This window comes from Solanum stenotomum, chromosome 11, assembly GCF_019186545.1.
Source record: "Solanum stenotomum isolate F172 chromosome 11, ASM1918654v1, whole genome shotgun sequence".
Lineage (NCBI taxonomy): Eukaryota > Viridiplantae > Streptophyta > Magnoliopsida > Solanales > Solanaceae > Solanum > Solanum stenotomum.
The window spans coordinates 24166221-24185698 of NC_064292.1; the positions used below are offsets into that span (position 1 = coordinate 24166221).

The 19478-nt window shown below is 40.6% G+C and overlaps 1 protein-coding gene across 1 annotated transcript; it reads right to left on the minus strand.

Annotated features, from left to right (window-relative positions):
* Nucleotides 1–13203: 13203 nt before the first annotated feature.
* On the minus strand, nucleotides 13204–14808 carry LOC125845779 (uncharacterized). The gene is made up of 2 exons (XM_049525307.1): nucleotides 13976–14808; nucleotides 13204–13813 (listed from the first exon to the last, which is right to left on the minus strand). Exons 1-2 carry the CDS (start codon nucleotides 14806–14808, stop codon nucleotides 13204–13206), a joined length of 1443 nt encoding a protein of 480 aa, XP_049381264.1.
* Between the last annotated feature and the right edge of the window lie 4670 nt (nucleotides 14809–19478).

The window sequence follows — 19478 nt, forward strand, 5'->3', positions numbered from 1 at the left end:
CCATGGATGGAACATACTTGGACAATTATGTAAACTTAAGAGAGTATTCTTCAACACCCATCTTCCTTGGAAAGGTTGATGAATTCCTCCACCTTGGCCTCCCTATTTTCATGGGGAAAGTACTTATCAAGAAATGCCTTTTTAAATATATCCCAATCTATGGGACCTGCTCTTTTCGACCTTTTTGCCTTCCATTGTGTGTGCCACATTGGGCCACACCCTTCATTTGATACCCAGTAAAATCCACCTTCTCTCTAGAGGTTACCCCCATAGCCTCCACTATCTTCTCTATCTCTTCCACAAATTCTTGAGGGTCTTCACCCATTTTAGAGCCAAAGAACTTTGGAGGGTTCATCCTCGTGAAGTCTCTCAACCTTGAGGCCCTTGTGTTCTTATTGGTGTTCCCATGAGTTCTAGCATCTCTAGTGACTTGAGTCATTAGAACACGGGTCAAGGTTTGGAGAGCCAATCTAATCTCCACATTAGTCATAGTCCCTTCATATTGAGGATCTTGAGGATCTTGGGGACCTTGTGGATCTTGGGGAGGAACTTCCTTATTAGCAAACTGATTTTCCCTTCTTCTTGCGGCCTCCCTTCTTGTAGCCATATCCTATTTACACAAGAGAAGGGTTAGGAAATGGACTTCCTAGATCTCAAAACTCTAAAGAACGACTAAAGAGTAATCAAGAAGTGAGAGTTCTTAAACATCTTATAGCCTCTCATTCATAAGTGTGGCGCGCTTCACACTCATGAACAAGACTCTACTAGATATGGTTCATGAGACATCACCCTAAATATCATCCCAAAACCTTATGCTCTGATACCAAGTTTGTCACGACCCAGGGGTACCCCCTAGACGTAACACAGTGTACTCGACCCCGAAAAGGTCTCATACAAGCCTTTAGCATGGTCATAACATAAAGATATGGTAATGATGCAGAAAAATTTAAAACCTTTACAATATAAGTCAACTTTTTTCATAAAGGAAAATAGGAAACTAGACTTGTCTCAATCCCCATCTAAACATAAGAGTACAAATAGGGACAAAGCCCTTACAACAATAAAGTTTTCATGAATTGGAAAATACAACATAGTCTAGAATATAGAAGAAAACTAGAACTAGAATCAATGACATCTTGTCCTCAAACTTGACAACTCACCAAGCTTAGGGAATAGTGGACCCAAGCTTCACCTTGAAGAAGTATTAGTCTCAACGACCGGAACCTACACTCATAGTAAAAGAGTAGAGAAAGGGGTTAGCACAATTAACTATACTAAGTATGGAAGCATGAATAAAAATCTGTAAATCATGCAAAAAGGGACATTTAGTTATAATCATGCCTTTATCAAGTTTAAAAGTCATTATGCACATTTAAATTTTATCACCAAGTCAAACAATACCATAAACAACCTTAGGCTACCATAGTCATGCATAACTTACCTTAACCTCATCCAAGCCAACAAACATAGACAAGGAAAACATCATTTTTATAGTTCATAATAAGAAAGGCATTCCTAGAACAAACTCATATCATGCATACATGGATTCACACATATTCATGTCAAAAGTAAACTACACCATAACCCCTTCATAGGTCTACTTGTCCAATGTACAAGTGAAGTCCCATACCCTCACTCATACTAAGCAAAGCCTATTAAGAAGTCAAGGATATAGCTCACGTTAATATTCACATTTATATTCATGGTTTATGTTCATGCATAGCATACATTAACTTCATAAAGCATCATGTTGTCAAGCACATACCATAATCACTCTCCAAGCTCACTTGTGCAATGTATAAGTAAAGTTTCATACCCCCACTCATACTAAGTAAGACCCCTCAAGTAATCACAACACATGGCTTGTATTCGTGTCCTTAGTTCATGTTCTTGTTCATGTCATGTCATGGATCTTGTAATTATCATGTAGGGAAGTTTAGCTTTAACCAACATTGACCATGCGAGCTACATGGAATCCGGTGTCCTAATACCCACACCGAAAAGAGGTGCTCTACTTGCCTAAGGTAGAACAAACATGTTTAGCTTATAGGTGGATCCACTAGCCAAGAGACCTATGTGGGCACATAGTTAAGGGATAGGGAGATTGCTACTAGAAACCCGGACTGACTGATGTAAAAGGTTTCCATCTCTTGTTCCTATCTACTCGGTGCTAAGCTTAATTCTTTTTTTATAATCATGTTAATTCTTTACTTTATAATCATGTTCATGGAAGAATGCATAGTACTCAACCATCGTGGTATCATGGTAGATCATGGATTCCTTAGAATCCTTAGTATGTGAGTTAGTCTTTCACATCATGTTCATGAGAGTGTCGTACACAATCAACACAACCTTGATATCACATCATAGTTCTTTCATGCATAGATAAATGTTAGGGTGTAGTGGAAAATGGTCTTGCATCAATTCCATCAACACACTTAACCATAAGATCATCATTACATAGTTGAACCACAAGTTCATATACAATCTTCATCAACCTACACAAACCCTAGCAATTTGCCCCCACTTAAGGGTCATGAATCATGTATTACAATAACACCCAAAAATACTAAAATAGGTATGAATAATACAAGATTTAAAACTACATTGACAGAGATACAATTCATAGTAATCATTTTGCATAAATACACCAATCAAAATTCATGAAATTGGGGTCATAGGGGTCTACATGGGTTCATGGGGAATTTTACAATAAAAATCACCATTAAACATCAAATCATCGATAATATAAAACAATTAACATAATGAAATCGTTTTTAGTAAGAACCCATGGCTAGAATCAAAACCCTAGTTTTTAAACAAGTTATCAATTTCAAAATCAAGAGTTGAAGGGCTTCATGGAGAAAAATGTTCCATGAATCAAGTCTCCCATACCTTGATTTATGATCTCCTCACGAAATTGGAGTGAAAAGGATAGATCTTAAACCCCTATTTTGAGCTTTTTCTTTGTTCTTTAATGGAGTTTAGAGAGAGTATTTTTGTGAGGGAAGTGGGTTTGAGTTTGAGTTGTGAGTTGTGAGAGTTGAAAGACTTGTTTAATACTTAAAAATACTTTAATATACTTAAAACAACTAATAAAAACCATCCCCCACCCTAACTTAATTAATTAGTAAATTACTAACCTACCCCCACATAGGCCGACTTAAGGCAACCTTCCCAGGCCCCATTCACGAGTCCCCAACCACGGGGTGTGGTCTGGACCACGGACCGTACTGGTCACTCATGGTTTGGATCTGAGGCTGGCCTTTTGGCCTTGGTCCAGGACCCATCCATGAGCCCCCATCTATGGGTGTGGTATGGTCTACAGACCGTACTGTCCCCACGTGGATTGGGGTTGTGACTAGGAAATTTTTGGGACCATTAAGGAGGTTAAGGCTGGACTCATGAATCCCATCTACGGGGCGTAAGTCAGTCCACGAGTCGTGGTCCTCACTTCATGGATGAGGTTGTTTTTGGACAGCTTTTGAGCAACCCCTTGGCCCTCATCAAGGACCCTTGGGGAGTCCTTGAGGGGGAAGGGGGTATGCCTTGACGTTTAGGGACTAACACCTTAGTACTAGGTTAAGGAAGTTATTTTACTACTCTTATCTTAACATTAACCCTATTTAGGACACAAAGCTTCATGTTAGGCTCTAGCTTAGATCATTAGATTTCCAAGATGTTACACCAATGTCAAAATGAGACTCCACACTTTCGCTAGTGTGCAATGCTCATCACAAGAGATACAATCCGGTACTTGGATAGTCATAACATGATGCAAAAAGTTCACATATTGACTATGCAACTTTATTTGGCCTCATCATAGCCGCACATTCATGTTTGTTCAATTATGAGCACTAGTCAAGTCATTAGTAATGATCAAAACCTATACTTAAATTTGCACAAGAACAACCACATTCATTACAAGCAAGAGGTGGCAAAATTTTTGGAAGATTCAAAAATCATTTACAATTATAAACACGGAGCCACAAGCTTAATCCTTCCACAAAAAGCAGTGTAAAACACAAATTCAGCTCAAAACCCAAATGTAAACAACAAAACATCAATATTCACAAAAAGTCACACAGAAGGTGGGCCTCACCCCACCACAAATAAAATTATGTGTCCTCAAATACAGACAAAATAAAATATCCATAAGTCAAAGTAAAGAAAGACAGAGAGGGAGGTAAAGAGGGGATCCAGTCTACGCAGTCGCTCCATCTGTCTGGACATCAGTGTCCGGTGCATCAGTCTGCTCTCGGGCCTCAGTACCCAGAGTCGCCTTAGAATAAATAGTAGCAGCACTAGGAGCAGCCAAGGGTGTATATGTGAAAGAGCCCTGCACAACAGCATCTACCATGGCCTCCTCTGTCTCAGTAAGGCCCTCATATGCAGCTTCAGCCTCCTCAAGTAACTCCTCATCAGTCTCTGCCTTAGATTCGGGATCAACTGTCTGCTCAACTCTAGCCTCATCTCTAGTGGTAGCTGGAGGCATCTCTGGCACATCTGGGACCTCCATCGTCCTGAAGATCATAGATATATCGGTGGACTTCAGCTGCTCCACATCGCTCCGCAACACAGCTATAGCAGCCTTAAAGGTCGTCACCTCCTCTGTGGCCCCTTGGCCACGCTCGCACACCGCTATCCTCGCCGCAACGGCATCAATGGCAGCACTCAATGGTGATACAGCATCAGTCAGGGTAGTCTGAATCATGCCTGGAATAGAGGCCTCAAGTCTGGCAGCCCGATGATCAGAAGAATGGGCAAGCTGCCCCATGCGGAGAATGAAGCATAAGTGATCGGAGCCCGGGAGACAGCAGCAGCAGGTCTAGGAGACAGTGCAGCAGCAGAAGAACCTGAAGTGTCAGAAGGAGTAGCAGTAGAGGTACCTAAAGGCCCAAGGTCCGGAGTAGGCAAAGATGCCTCTGCAGGTAGGGAGTCTGTATCTACAATCGGGGATGAATCCACCACGGCTGCCTTTTTCTTCTTCTCAGCCTGGTCCTTTAAATATTCTACCTAGATCATCCGGATGTCAGTAGAGGATGTGGGAATCACTTCCACATCCTTCTTTTCATCTGTAGGGACTCGAGCATGTCTGCGTAGCTTTGTAACCAATACCAGGAAGGGGAGAGAAGTTTGATGCTACTTTGCCCTCATGACCATCTCATGTGCTATAATCATCCCCAGATTGAGCCTCATCCCATCAATGATACAGCCTAGACAAGCTGCCTTGGCAAGACGAAGGACAGACTCATTTTGGAATGGCATAATTGTGCTGCTGATGAAGCCGAACAAGAATCTTGCAGCTACGTTCAGATTTTTCTTTTCAATCAGAGCCCCTGCCTCCAAAAACTTTGGAGTACCATCTGAAATTAGTAGGGCTGACCATTTTTTCATATTTTCCAACTTCTTTGTTCCGATTATATGTTGGCAGTCATCATCAATATATGTGGATACACCTAAATCTTTGTTGATAGCATCACTATCACATTTGACCTTTCGGCCTCTAACAACCACGTAGTAAACCGGCTTGAAGTTAGATGTCGGCTTCTTCCCTTGTGGTATTAATGCCCTGTACGTGCTATAGAATTCCCTAACCCGTCTTGGAATATAAGGACCACGGGGTTTAGTGAAGATTTGGAACTTGTGAGATTTCAGGCAATCCATTATATCCGAGTACTTGTCGATCACCCCATCCGTGGACAGACGATTCTCCTCAATAATTGTCCTCAACCCCTCAATCTTTAATTTGTTCATCGACTTGGGAGGAGGACCCTGTACTGGTGGTGCAAGCACCACCACTTGCTTTGGAATTTGAAGAGGAGAAGTGGTTGTCTAAGGAGTCCCGACCCTAGACAGATCGTTCATCCTTTTGGATGGTAGCTCTGCCCTCTGCGCTGCTACAAGCTCATCATCATCAGAAGCTGCAATCTGGGGATCCTAGTGCTCACCCTCACTTTCAGAAGTAGTGAGGTGAGTGATGTAGATTCCATCACTGTCGCAGGTGACCTCCGTTGATGCTAGTGCCGATAAAAGACATTGTACATTAAAGGGGGTGACACAAAGTGTCAAATATCAAATGGGGTTTTGTAACATGTATTGAAATAGCAAAATAAACAAGAAAATCAAGTATGGGGAAAGATTCTTGGGATGTGAACGCAATATAAGTTGAGACAAATTGTTGCGTACATGCTTTCGATAGGAAATTTTCAAAATAATAGTGACTAGGCTAAGCTTTAAATGGAAATAAGTTCCCTCTCGAGCAACTTACCCCGTTTCAAATGCGTTCCTCTCGGACACCCATTTGCCGCATGAAGACCAGCCTACGCCTTACCCCACTCACTCTCTCAAGCTGAGTGTTAGGATATGGGACTAGGGCTTACTCTCTCGGGCTGAACCATATATCGACCCAATCCTTAGGCCATCAGTCTAGTGGTTTTGGTTTCGCAACCTCCGTCTTGAGCAAGCCGAAAACACATGGGTGGCTTTGTATTTGCAACTACAAACCCTTTAGATTAAACCACAACCACTAGGTGAAATCACCATTAAAATACATCTAACCTATCAACAAGCAAGACCCAACAAGAATATCAACCCATATTTGCTAAATCACACCCCTTGAATGGGGTTTTTTAGCCATTCATCAAGAAATAAGAAATTATACCTAACATGATAATGAAATCAACTTGGTATAAGAAATTAAACCTTAAATTAATCAAAGGAAAATGAATAGCGAAGAGCCATTTCCAACTTAGGGAAGAAGAACTCCTTTCTTCAAGTCTCCACAAAACCCTCTCCAAACTTGAGATAAAAATATCAGCTAAAGTATGTTCTAAAGTGAAAATAATAATAATAATTGTTCCACCCTAAGACTATAATTCTAACTAGTATTTATAGTTTTCACAGNAGATAAAAATATCCGCTAAAGTATGTTCTAAAGTGAAAATAATAATAATAATTGTTCCACCCTAAGACTATAATTCTAACTAGTATTTATAGTTTTCACAGATTGTGCTACGGAGGATTGTTCGGCGACATTAGTCGAGATCGCCGATGAACTCGACGATCTACCTTTTGGTCATCTCATCGCCTTCAATGTCTTGCCTTTAGCATCCTCGCATTCTGGATCATTGGGCGGTACAGTACTGCTTCGCGGAACTGATCGGCGACTCGGTGACTCGCTGACTGCTCCATTCCTCGCCTTTTGATCCACCTCCTTCAAGGCTTCGCGTACTGGAACGAAGGGAGTTTCATGTTATTTCGGCGACTCGCCAAGTTGAACTCTACGATCCGCAGGATTCCAATTCTTGTTCTTTTCAGCCCTATTTGCTCCGTTTTGAGCCTAAGTGTCTATGCTTCCACTAAAACTTCAAATACCTGAAACTTCAGCATTTTAATCAGGTATTGAGATAAAAACAAGCATTCAAGGACACTATTTCCATTAAAATAAAGCCCTAAATGAGTCCAATTTGTGGACTCATTAACACCCCCCAACTTAAACTTTTGTTTGTCCTCAAGCAAACTCAAGTTCAGCAGTTCAAATAGGGTGCCTCAAACAGTGCTACACAAGACTAAATCATGAATGCACACAACAAGGCTCAATTTACTTATGCAAGGATCACTTGTGTACTCAAAGATTCAAATTGTGACACACCATCATCAAAGATTATCATGCTCGCAATACTTGCTACTTGTGCAAGTTCAAGCTCAACAAAAATATCTAAATGCCCTCGCACAAAGAATGATTCCATATTCACACACAGATATGAGTCAATTTAAGATCAGGAATCAAATCAACGCTCACACTCAAAAAGAGGAACACAATGCATGTTTTCACCCATAGGTTTCCCCTTATTTCCAATTGACTTTCGATCTAGCTTACTCAAGATCAAAAAGGTCTTTCTAAGGCTTGTAACGGGGTTGAGTGCAAAGGTATGGTCATTTAGCCTTAGTGACTTTTTCCTTGTGAGATGTGGTATTTTTAAAGCATTCCCTTCTTTTCCTTTATCACTTCTTTTTCTAGTGCTTTTAAGTCATCCTTTTATTCACTCCCCATGAATTGCTTGGAACCCCAATATCCTTTGTACTTTATTCCACAAATTTCTTTTTCAATCTTTCTTCTTTTTTTTCTTTTTTTTTCTTTTTTGGAGGGCTCCATTGTTCTGCAACATGGGTAAAGGGGGACTTCTTATAGCACTTCTTGACTTCTCTTTTTCCTTTTCACCACACCCCCAACTTAGGCTTTTTGTCCTAAGTTGGCTATTCACTAAACCACAAATCAAGAGGATTATAGGTAGTGGATCAAGTAAGGTCTAGGGTTTATCGAGGTTCTTCCAAAGAAAGGTAAGGCTCAAAGGTGTTCAAAAGAGTTTCACGCGCTCACAGGTAGGCCACAAAAAGATGTATATGTCAAATTGGCTCACACTCTTTAAAATTGCCTAAGATCATCTCAAGAGTACACCTTTCTAAATCAATCAGACTAACAGAGAATCAATTTGATAAATGGCTAGTCACAACTTCTAGGTTTATTCATGCAAGGTTCAAAGTAAGCTAAACACACAAGGCATCGATACTTCAGTCAAGCAAGACTACACACGTTTGCTAGTGTGCAACGGTCATCAAAAGAGAATCAATTTGATAAATGGCTAGTCACAACGAGATGCAAAGAGTGCACATATTATCTATGTAACTTCATTTGGCCTCGTCGTAGACGTGCATTCATGTTTGTTCAATTGAGAGCACTATTAAAGTCATCGGTATTGATCGAAACCGATACTTAATTTTTTGCAAAAGAACAGCCACTTTCAACACAAGAGGTGGCGAAATTTTTTTGAAAGGATCAAACTTATTTTACAAGTAAAACAACAGAAGTCATAAGCTCAAGCATCTACAAAAAGAAATAGTATTTAAAACACAACTTAAAGCAAACAACCCAAATATATACAGAACAAAACATGAATGTCAATATAAAAGGTATGGGCCTCACCCCACCACAAATAAAGAATGTTTGTCCTCAAATGCAAGTAATAACTGTTAAATGGGATCGATAAAGTAAACCAGTTGACCCAGAGATATTTTGATCAACTAGTTGCAAATGAGGCTAGATCTCTCAAAAATAACTCGGAGTGTTGAAAGACCAACCTTGTGTGAAGATGTTCGGCTGCCATGCAATCCACAACTGAGTACAATTTAGCAGTGCAAATACTCTAATAATACATGAAATATAAAACTAGCGTTCAAGTATGAGTTAGGGCGTATGAAAAAGTAAGGTAAGCAACAAATTGGACACTTCGAAACCTTTGCTTGGAGGACTTTCCAGTTATCGCCTATTCAGTGACATTAATTATATTGTCCTGCTCAGTCGGCGGCACGCTGAATATTTAGCTTCCTCGTGAAAGATTAGAGGACCTCTGGTTGCAGGTGAGTCTGAACAGCGGTTTGCATTGTGCTCGCCTACAGGGTTGGCGATTCACCGCTAAAAATTTTTACGTGCGCCGAGTTTTATAGACTCCAAACCCAAACTAGGAGAGTTCAAACAGCGGTTAATAGTGCGATCATCGAATCAGTCCACGGTTCACCAAAGATGTCCTAAGCTTGCCGATTCTTTCTGCGTGTCGTTGAATGGACTTGTGGTGCGCCTATTTGCACTGTCCATTCACTATCCACGCTTCTATCTGCATAATTGACACATTATTATTTTATCAAACAAATGTAATTGGTAAGAATCTTGGGTTGCCTCCCAATAAGCTCCTTATTTAACGTTGTGGCTCGACGTAGGAATACTATCAAGCATCCTCCAGATACAATTCTTCAACTAAAGCGATTTCCTGGCAGTCCCCAAGGTATAACTTCAAACGTTGTCCGTTAACTTTAAATGGGGTCCCTCTTTACCTTCAACTTCTATGGCACCATTGGTGAACACTCGTGTCACTCTGAAAGGCCCAGACCATTTGGATTTTAGCTTCCCTGAGAATAGCCTTAGTCGTGAGTTGTACAATAACACCCAATCTCCCACATTGAATTCCCTCTGGACTATCCGTGTGTCGTGCCATTTCTTCATTTTCTCTTTGTAAATTGCTGAGCTGTCGTAAGATCTGAGCCTGAACTCATCTATTTCATTCAACTGGTCTAACCTCTCCCTTGAAGCCTTTGTCCAATCAAAATTCAGAGCTTTCAATGCCCATAAGGCTTTGTGTTCTAGCTCAATAGGTAAATGGCATGATTTACCAAAAACTAGTTGATATGGGGACATTCTTATAGGTGTCTTATAAGCAGTCTGATATGCCCACAGGGCATCATCAAGCTTTCTAGACCAGTCGGTTCTGTTGTCGTTTACTGTCTTGGATAGAATGCTTTTGATCTCACGATTTGACACCTCAACTTGTCCGCTCATTTGGGGGTGATATGGAGTGGCAACCTTGTGTTTTACTCCATATTTGCTCAATGCACTGGAAAACCACTTATAGCAAAAATGTGATCTTTCATCACTAATGATTGCTCTTGGAGTGCCAAACAGTGCAAAGATGTAGCGTTTCAAAAATTGGACAACGCTTCTTCCTTAATTATTTGAGAGTGCGACAGCCTCCACCCATTTGGACACATAGTCCACAGCTACTAAGATATACTTGTTTCCAAATGATCTGACAAATAGGCCCCTGAAATCGATTCCCCACACATCGAATAGTTCAATTTCCAAAATAGGTGTAAGGGGTAACTCGTGTCTTTTGACACTCCGCCTTGTTGCTGACATTGAGGAAATCTCTTTGCAAAATCGTAAGCATCTTTGTAAAGAGAAGGCCAATAATAACCACTTTGGAGAATCTTAGTTGCGGTACGGTTTCCACTATGATGACCCCCGACTGGTGATGTGTGGCAGGCATGGAGGATCTCTGTTGATTCTTCTTCTGGAACACACATTCTTATGACATGATCAGCACATTACTGAAATAAGTATGGCTCGTCCCAGAAGTATCTTTTAACATCAAATAGGAACCTCTTTCGTTTGTAAGAGTTTAACTCATCAAGAATCAACCCACATACGATGTAGTTTGCAAAGTCAACATACCATGGCACATGTGTGAGTGACAGTGTGAATATTTGCTCGTCTGGGAATGAGTCATTTATTTCCTTTTCCTGCTCATTACCAGCTTTAATCTCTAACCGCGATAGGTGATCTGCAACTTGATTCTCGCAACCTTTTTAATCTTTAACCTCAAAATTGAATTATTGCAAGAGTAGCACCCATCGTATCAATCTTGGCTTTGCATCCTTTTTTTCCATGAGGTATTGGAGCGCTGCATGGTCTGTATGAACAGCTACTTTAGTGCCTATCAAGTATGCCCGGAACGTTTCGAATGCATAGACCACTTCTAGCAACTCTTGTTCAGTGACTATGTAATTTTGTTGGGCACTATTTAGAGTCTTGCTTGCGTAATAAATTTGGGTGAAATAGTTTGGTATGCTTTTGTCCCAATACTACACCTAATGCCATCCCACTCATATCACACATTACTTCGAATGGTTCCGACCAATTAGGGCTGATGATAATTGGTGTGGATATCAATTTCTCCTTCAAACATTTAAATGCTTCCATACAAGCGTCATCAAAGTAGAATTTCACTTCCTTCTATAAAAGAGTTTGCATAGAGGTTGTGCAATCTTTGAGAAGTCCTTAATGAATCTCTGGTAGAAACCTGCATGGCCCAAGAAACTGCGAATCCCCTTTACTGAGATCGGTGGTGGTAGTTTCTCAATAACCTCAATTTTTGCTTTGTCAACTTCCAGCCCTTGTTGCGATACTTTATGCCCAAGAACAATGCTTTCTTTCATCATGAAATGGCATTTCTCCCAATTTAGGACTAGATTAGTTTCCACACACCTTTGGAGCACTCGCTCTAAATGTGTCAAGCATTCTTCAAATGTGTCTTCCACGACTGAGAAATCATCCATGAAGACTTCTAAAGAGTCCTAAACCATATCCGCAAAGATGGACAACATGCATCGTTGAAAAGTTGTCGGTGCATTACAAAGTCCGAATGGCATCCTTTTGAATACAAAGGTCCCATAAGGGCATGTGAAAGTGGTTTTCTCTTGATCTTCTGGTGCGATAGATATCTTGTTGTATCTGGAGTATCCATCCGAAAAAACAATACCGCCCTCTCTCTGATAACCTGTCAAGCATCGGTCCATGAAGGACATTGGAAAATGGTCATTTTCAGTCCATGAATTCAGCTTTTGATAATTCATGCACACCCTCCATCCCGTTACAGGTCTAGTCGGCACAAGCTCTCCTTTAGCATTTAGGACCACTGTTATGCCACCTTTTTTTGGTACATATTAGACTGGGTTGACCCATTTGTTGTCTAAAATCGGATAGATTACTCTTGTATCAAGCCATTTGATGATCTCCTTTTTTACTACCTCTTGCATCGGGGGGTTCAACCTTCGCTGATGCTCCACACTGGGTTTGCATTCACTGTCCAGCCGAATCTTATGGGTGCAAATAATGGGCAGGATGCCCACAATATCAGCTATGGTCCATTCGATCGCTTTTATGTGCTTCTGTAGTACTTCAACAAGCACTTTTACCTGCCCTTCACTCAGTTTTGCTGCAATAATCACTGGCAGAGTGTTGTTAGTTCCCAAGAAAACATACTTGAGATGGGATGGGAGTACTTTTAGTTCTAGAGTTGGCGGCTCTTCAATTGATGGCTTTGCAGGTGGGCTGCATCGGTTTTTTAGGTCGATATCCAACTTAATTGGATTTCGTGCATATGCTCCTAACCCTGTTAGGGCTGCGATCATTTCATCATATTCCTGAATTTCTGATTCATCTTGATTTGCAAGTATTGACTCAAGAGGCTCATTCTTGCGCAGCATATGGTTCACACTTGCCACTACCTCATCTATAACATCTTCAGTAGACACTACATGGATATCACTTGGTTGTTTCATGGATTTTCATATGTTGAAAGTTACCTCATCGTCATTCACACGGAATTTCAACTTGCCGCTTTCAACATCCACTAATGCTCTGTCGATTGCTAAGAATGGCCTTCCCAAAATAATGGGGACCTCAACATCAATGTCATAGTCTAAAATAACAAAGTCAACTGGAAATATGAACCGATCTACTTTGACCAAGATATCGTAGAAGATCCCAACAGGATGCTTGATCGATCGATCGATCTACCATGAGAAGTCTCATTGTAGTTGCCTTTGGTTCTCCCAATCCAGTTGCTTGTATATGGCGTATGGCATCAGGTTGATGCTTGCTCCTAGGTCACATAAAGCCTTGGCAAATTGGAGCATTCCAATAGTACACGGGATGGTGAAAGCACCAGGATCTTCTGTTTTAGTGATTAACTCATTTGCCATGATCGNCAGAGTGTTGTTAGTTCCCAAGAAAACATACTTGAGATGGGATGGGAGTACTTTTAGTTCTAGAGTTGGCGGCTCTTCAATTGATGGCTTTGCAGGTGGGCTGCATCGGTTTTTTAGGTCGATATCCAACTTAATTGGATTTCGTGCATATGCTCCTAACCCTGTTAGGGCTGCGATCATTTCATCATATTCCTGAATTTCTGATTCGTCGTGATTTGCAAGTATTAACTCAAGAGGCTCATTCTTGCGCAGCATATGGTTCACACTTGCCACTGCCTCATCTATAACATCTTCAGTAGACACTACATGGCTATCACTTGGTTGTTTCATGGATTTGCATATGTTGAAAGTTACCTCATCGTCATTCACACGGAATTTCAACTTGCCGCTTTCAACATCCACTAATGCTCTGTCGATTGCTAAGAATGGCCTTCCCAAAATAATGGGGACCTCAACATCAATGTCACAGTCTAAAATAACAAAGTCAACTGGAAATATGAACCGATCTACTTTGACCAAGATATCGTAGAAGATCCCAACAGGATGCTTGATCGATCGATCGATCTACCATGAGAAGTCTCATTGTAGTTGCCTTTGGTTCTCCCAATCCAGTTGCTTGTATATGGCGTATGGCATCAGGTTGATGCTTGCTCCTAGGTCACATAAAGCCTTGGCAAATTGGAGCATTCCAATAGTACACGGGATGGTGAAAGCACCAGGATCTTCTGTTTTAGTGATTAACTCATTTGTCATGATCGCACTGCAACTATGAGGCACTTCAATCGTTTCATAATCCAAGATCCTCTTCTTGGTAACTAGCTCTTTCATAAATTTAGCATACCCTGGTATCTCCAGCAATGCTTCCACCAAAGGAAGGTTGATGGACAACTTCTTGAACACAGAAAAGAATTTGTTAAACTTCTCATCTCCATTCTTCTTTTTCAAACGCTGGGGAAAAGGTGGAGGTATTTTGGGTAAGGGTCGTATTATTTTTGGAGTTTCATTGTGCTGATTCATTCCTTCTTGTGCTTTCTTGTCGAGGTTTTGATGATAGGTAATTTTTGCTTCTTCCCCACCCTGATTTTCCTCACGTTCTTTTTCTTCATTACCTATCACTACCTTCCCACTACAGGTAACTATAGCCAGCTCTTCTTCCTCATTTTCCTTTGGCATCTTGGTTGTTAGTTGGGCTGATAGGAGATTCAACTGACCTTCCAGCGTCTTGATGGCATTAGCATGAGAGTTCACCTTACTATTTAGCGAAGAAAAGTCATCTCTCATTCCCTTTAGCAAATCATCAGAGCCTTCAACTTTCTCAAGAATTCGTGTCAGTAGATCATTCACCCTAGGGCTGCTGTCACTCCCCCTTGATGTCGGGCTATCACTCAATTGAGTTTGGTATTCTTCATGATCGTTATGCTTCATCCACTCTTGGAAATATCGCCTAGGTTCTTCACCTCTAGGTGGTTCCAACCTTGATTTCCAACCCACGGTTGATAGTGTGGGTGGAAACCCTCCTTATTTATTTTGTGATTTCGACCTTGATTCCCTCCTGATTTCAAGTTATCGGAAAATGAACCCCCCCATGCGCGAAACACTTCATAGTTGCCTTTCATGTGCTCTTGTAAATCTTCCATCTGAGACAACATTTTTTTGATGTTTTCATCCCTCTCTTTTTCTTTATCGAGTTGCTCTTGCATCAGCCTGAAACACAGAGGGGAGACATGATCTTCTTTGGTGTACCAAGCTTGATTTACTCTCTCCATACCATCTAGGAGAAATGAGCCACCCCAAAGGGTTGTAGCATTATGCCGCCTTGAACCAATTGATCAGCTATCCCTTTTGTTGACTGAATCAAGACTTTGGTAAACATATTGGAGTAGCAACTCACTTGGCAGCCCATGTGTTGGGCATTTTCGCAGAGACCTTTTATATCTATTCCACGACTCATGAATTGGTTCTCGCTTTTTGTTTGAAATTATGAATGTCGTCCCTCAACTTCATTATTTTTGACGGGGGAAAGAATTTATTCTGGAAAGTTGTGACTAATTTTTTCCATGATGTGATAAAACTTTTAAGAAGCTCAGACAACCACGTAGTGGCTACTCCTGTCAGTGACAATGGGAATAAGTGAAGCCTGATGGCTTCTTGCGACCAATTTTTGAATGACAATGGAGCACATACGTCCAAAAAGCTTTGGATATGTTCATGTGAGTCTTCATGATCCAATCCTCCGTATAGGCACCTTGAATGTATGAGATGGAGTGTTATACTAGTGACTTCAAAATTTCCGCTTCCACCACCCTGCGGCAAGAGAATTGTACCTATCTCACCCAATGGAGCGAGGTCATAAACACTATTAACATCGTCAATGTCATCTCGGTGCAAGTTAATATTCAATGGGTTGTTTGCGTGGAAACTATCCCCCATGTCCTCACTCATAATTTATGTTTTCAACACAATCAAACAAAGCAAAGCTAAAAATTAGGTTAGTAAAGCTAAAACTAAGAAAAATAGAAATTCTTGCCAATGATCCTTGGGATTACAAATAATCATAAACTCAAAGAAAAACAAGACTAAGAGGAAAATTAATAATCTACGATTAATAAGACGAAAATTCTAGTGAACTAAAAATTCTCAAATAACACCACTCCCCAGCAGCGGTGCCATTTTGATGCTTATCGTGACAAACGACACTATCCTACGGTATGAGTGTCTACGATCGTCGATAATATAGTAACCCAACAAAGGGTTGGGGTCGTGTCCCAAAGGAGCGGTTTTGAGAATTGTTAGCAAATAGAATTTACATTCTAACTAGTCGTAGCTAAAGACATTTGCAATAAAAGACATTGTAAATTAAAAGGGGCGACACAAAAGTGTCAAATATCAAAGGGGGTTTTGTAACAAGTACTGAAACAGCAAAATAAACAAGAAAATCAAGTATGGGGAAAGGTTCTTGGGATGTGACCGCAATATAAGTTGAGATAAATTGTTGGGTACATGCTTTCGATAGAAATTTTCAAACTAATAGTGACTAGGCTAAGCTTTAAATGGAAATAAGTTCCCTCTCGAGCAACTTACCCCGTTTCAAATGCGTTCCTCTCGGACACCCATTTGCCGCATGAAGACCAGCCTACGCCTTACTCCACTCACTATCTCGAGCTGAGTGTTAGGATATGGGACTAGGGCTCACCCTCTCGGGCTGAACCTTATGTCGACCCAGTCCTTAGGCCATCAGTCTAGTGGCTTTGGTTTCGCGACCTCCCTCTCAGGCAATCCAAAAACACATAGGTGGCTTTGTATTTGCAACTACAAACCCTTTAGATTAAACCACAACCACTAGGTCAAATCACCATTAAAATACATCTAACCTATCAGCAAGAAAGACCCAACAAGAATATCAACCCATATTTGCTAAATCACACCCCAAGAATGGGGTTTTTAGCCACTCATCAAGAAATAAGAAATTATACCTAACATGATAATGAAATAAACTGGGTATAAGAAATTAAACCTTAAATTAAGCAAAGGAAAATGAATAGAGAAGAGCCACTTCCAACTTGGGGAAAAAGAACTTCTTTCTTCTAGTCTCCACAAAACCCTCTCCAAACTTGAGAGAAAATATCAGCTAAAGTATGTTCTAAATTGAAAATAATAATAATAATAATAATTGTTCCACGCTAAGACTACAATTCTAACTAGTATTTATAGTTTTCACAGATAGAGCTGCGAAGGATTGTTCGGCGACATTAGTCGAGATCGCCGAGGAACTCGGCAATCTCCCGTTTGGTCAGCTCATCGCCTTCAGTGTCTTGCCTTTAGCATTCTCGTATTCTGGATCATTGGGCGGTACAGTACTGCTTCGCGGAACTGATCGGTGACTCGCCGACTGCTCCTTTCCTCGCTTTTTGATCCACTTCCTTCCAAGCTTCGCGTACTGGAACGAATGGCATTTCATGTCATTTCAGCGACTCGCCAAGTTGAACTCGGCGATCCGCAGGATTCTATTTCTTGTTCTTTTCAACCCTATTTGCTCCGTTTTGCGCCTAAGTGTCTATGCATCCACTAAAACTTCAAATACCTAAAACTTCAGCATTTTTATCAGGTATTGAGATAAAACAAGCATTCAAGGACACTATTTCTATTAAAATAAAACCCTAAATGAGTCCAATTTGTGGACTTATCAAGGCCCACCACACTTCAACAAGATAATATCATTTGTAAATGAGTACAAATTTTCAAAAATAAACTCAGGGTTTGAAGGAAAAACAACTTTTTATGCTGATTAATAAAGATTGAAATGTTAGGCGGCAATGTAATTTTAATCCGAGCACCAATGAACAACGAAAATACATATAGAATGCAAAATATAGAAAATACTAAGCGGGTGTGAGTTTGTGAAGTTCGAAAGTAAGGGAAAGTGAAGAGTTTGAAAGTTTAAACCTTTGGCCTTTTAAAAACCGTCCAGTTCTCGCCCATTCGACGACATTAGTTGTGATCGCCGAACCACTCGGCTACACACTGAGTGGTCACTTACCTCACCGAGATTTATAGGACCTCCAATTAATCTGGGGGTCCAAACTGCGAACTAGATCGCGATCGCCGACCTAGTCGATTCGCCAATAATTTCCTGGGCTCGTCGAGTTTTATAGACTCCACTTTGAAATTGTCTTCAGTCTAACAGCAGTCTAGGTCGGGGTCGCCAACCTCTTCGGCGATACGCCGACTGGACCTTTAGCTTGCCAATCTACACTTTTCAAACACTTTCCACACTTTGTCCTGCACATTCAACACACCATTATTTCAAACTTAAAAACAAAGAAAAATAAAACTTGGGTTGCCTCCCAAGCAGCACCTTAGTTAACGTCGTGGCACAACGCAAGTCCTTACTCAATCCTCATTCTTAGGGTTGGCCGTAGTGTCACTAGGTAAACCCTCCTTAGACTGTGAGTAAAGACACGACAGCACTTGGTCTATTTGGGCGTCTTGCAGCTGAATAATCATGGAATGAGAGGTTATCATCTGATTAATCATTAGGACATTCTCTTTCAGTTCATTCAACACTCTATCTTGTTCTTCGATTTTGTGTAGAATAAGTGAGAGAGTCTCTTGATTTTGTTCACTCTCCTACTACTTCATCTTTTGACACTCATGATGAGGAAGGCACTTGTCCTTCTTTTTGGACTTGCCTCTAACTCCATAACTTTCTTAGACAAGACATCCAGTTGTGTCAACAATGTTGCCCATTCTCAGTCTTTCTCAGTTTCCTTGTTGGTTTTAACCACATCATCAAGGAGTTGGGCTACTACTTCATAGGATTGTTGTATCAAACAACCTACAAAAAGTGTATCAGCAACCATTCTATTTTCGGAACCAAGACCTCTATAGAAGCATTCCAGTGGCAATTTATCCGGCATTCCATGAGTTGGGCACTACTTCAGTATTGCTTTAAATCTCGGCCACATCTCATCGATAGTCTCATCCCCCCCCCCCCAATTGATTTAACATTAGGAGGTTATCCCTAAGATTCAACAGTCTCAAAAGGGGATGGTCCATTTGGTAACCATTTACACTCATTCTTCATGTTGTAACACACAAACAAGCAGAACAAAACTAAAAATAAAGTAAGTATCACTATAACTAACAAGAATAAAATTCAACTTAACTAAAAATTCTCAAGTAACACCACTCCCCGGCAGCGGCGCCATTTTGATTAGTTGTACGTTATCAAAGATACTTCATCCATTACTAAGCGTCAGTGATCATTCAATAGTAATATAACCCAACTAGTGAGTTGGGGTCGAGTCCCAAGGGAGCGGTTCGTACTCAAGAATCAACAGATAAGCATAAATATTCTCAAGTCAATCATAGCTAAAAACATTTACGAAGAAGAACATAATTCAAGTTAGGGGTGACACAAGTGTCAAATATCAAAGGGGATTTGTAATCAATATCAACTAATACAGCAAATAACATGATTATACGAATATGGAGACGGGATTCTTAGGATGTGATAGGATTATGAGCCAAGGTAAACAATCAGGTAATTGCAATTAATACTAAACACCTGCAAATCAGTGAATAAGCTAGACTTT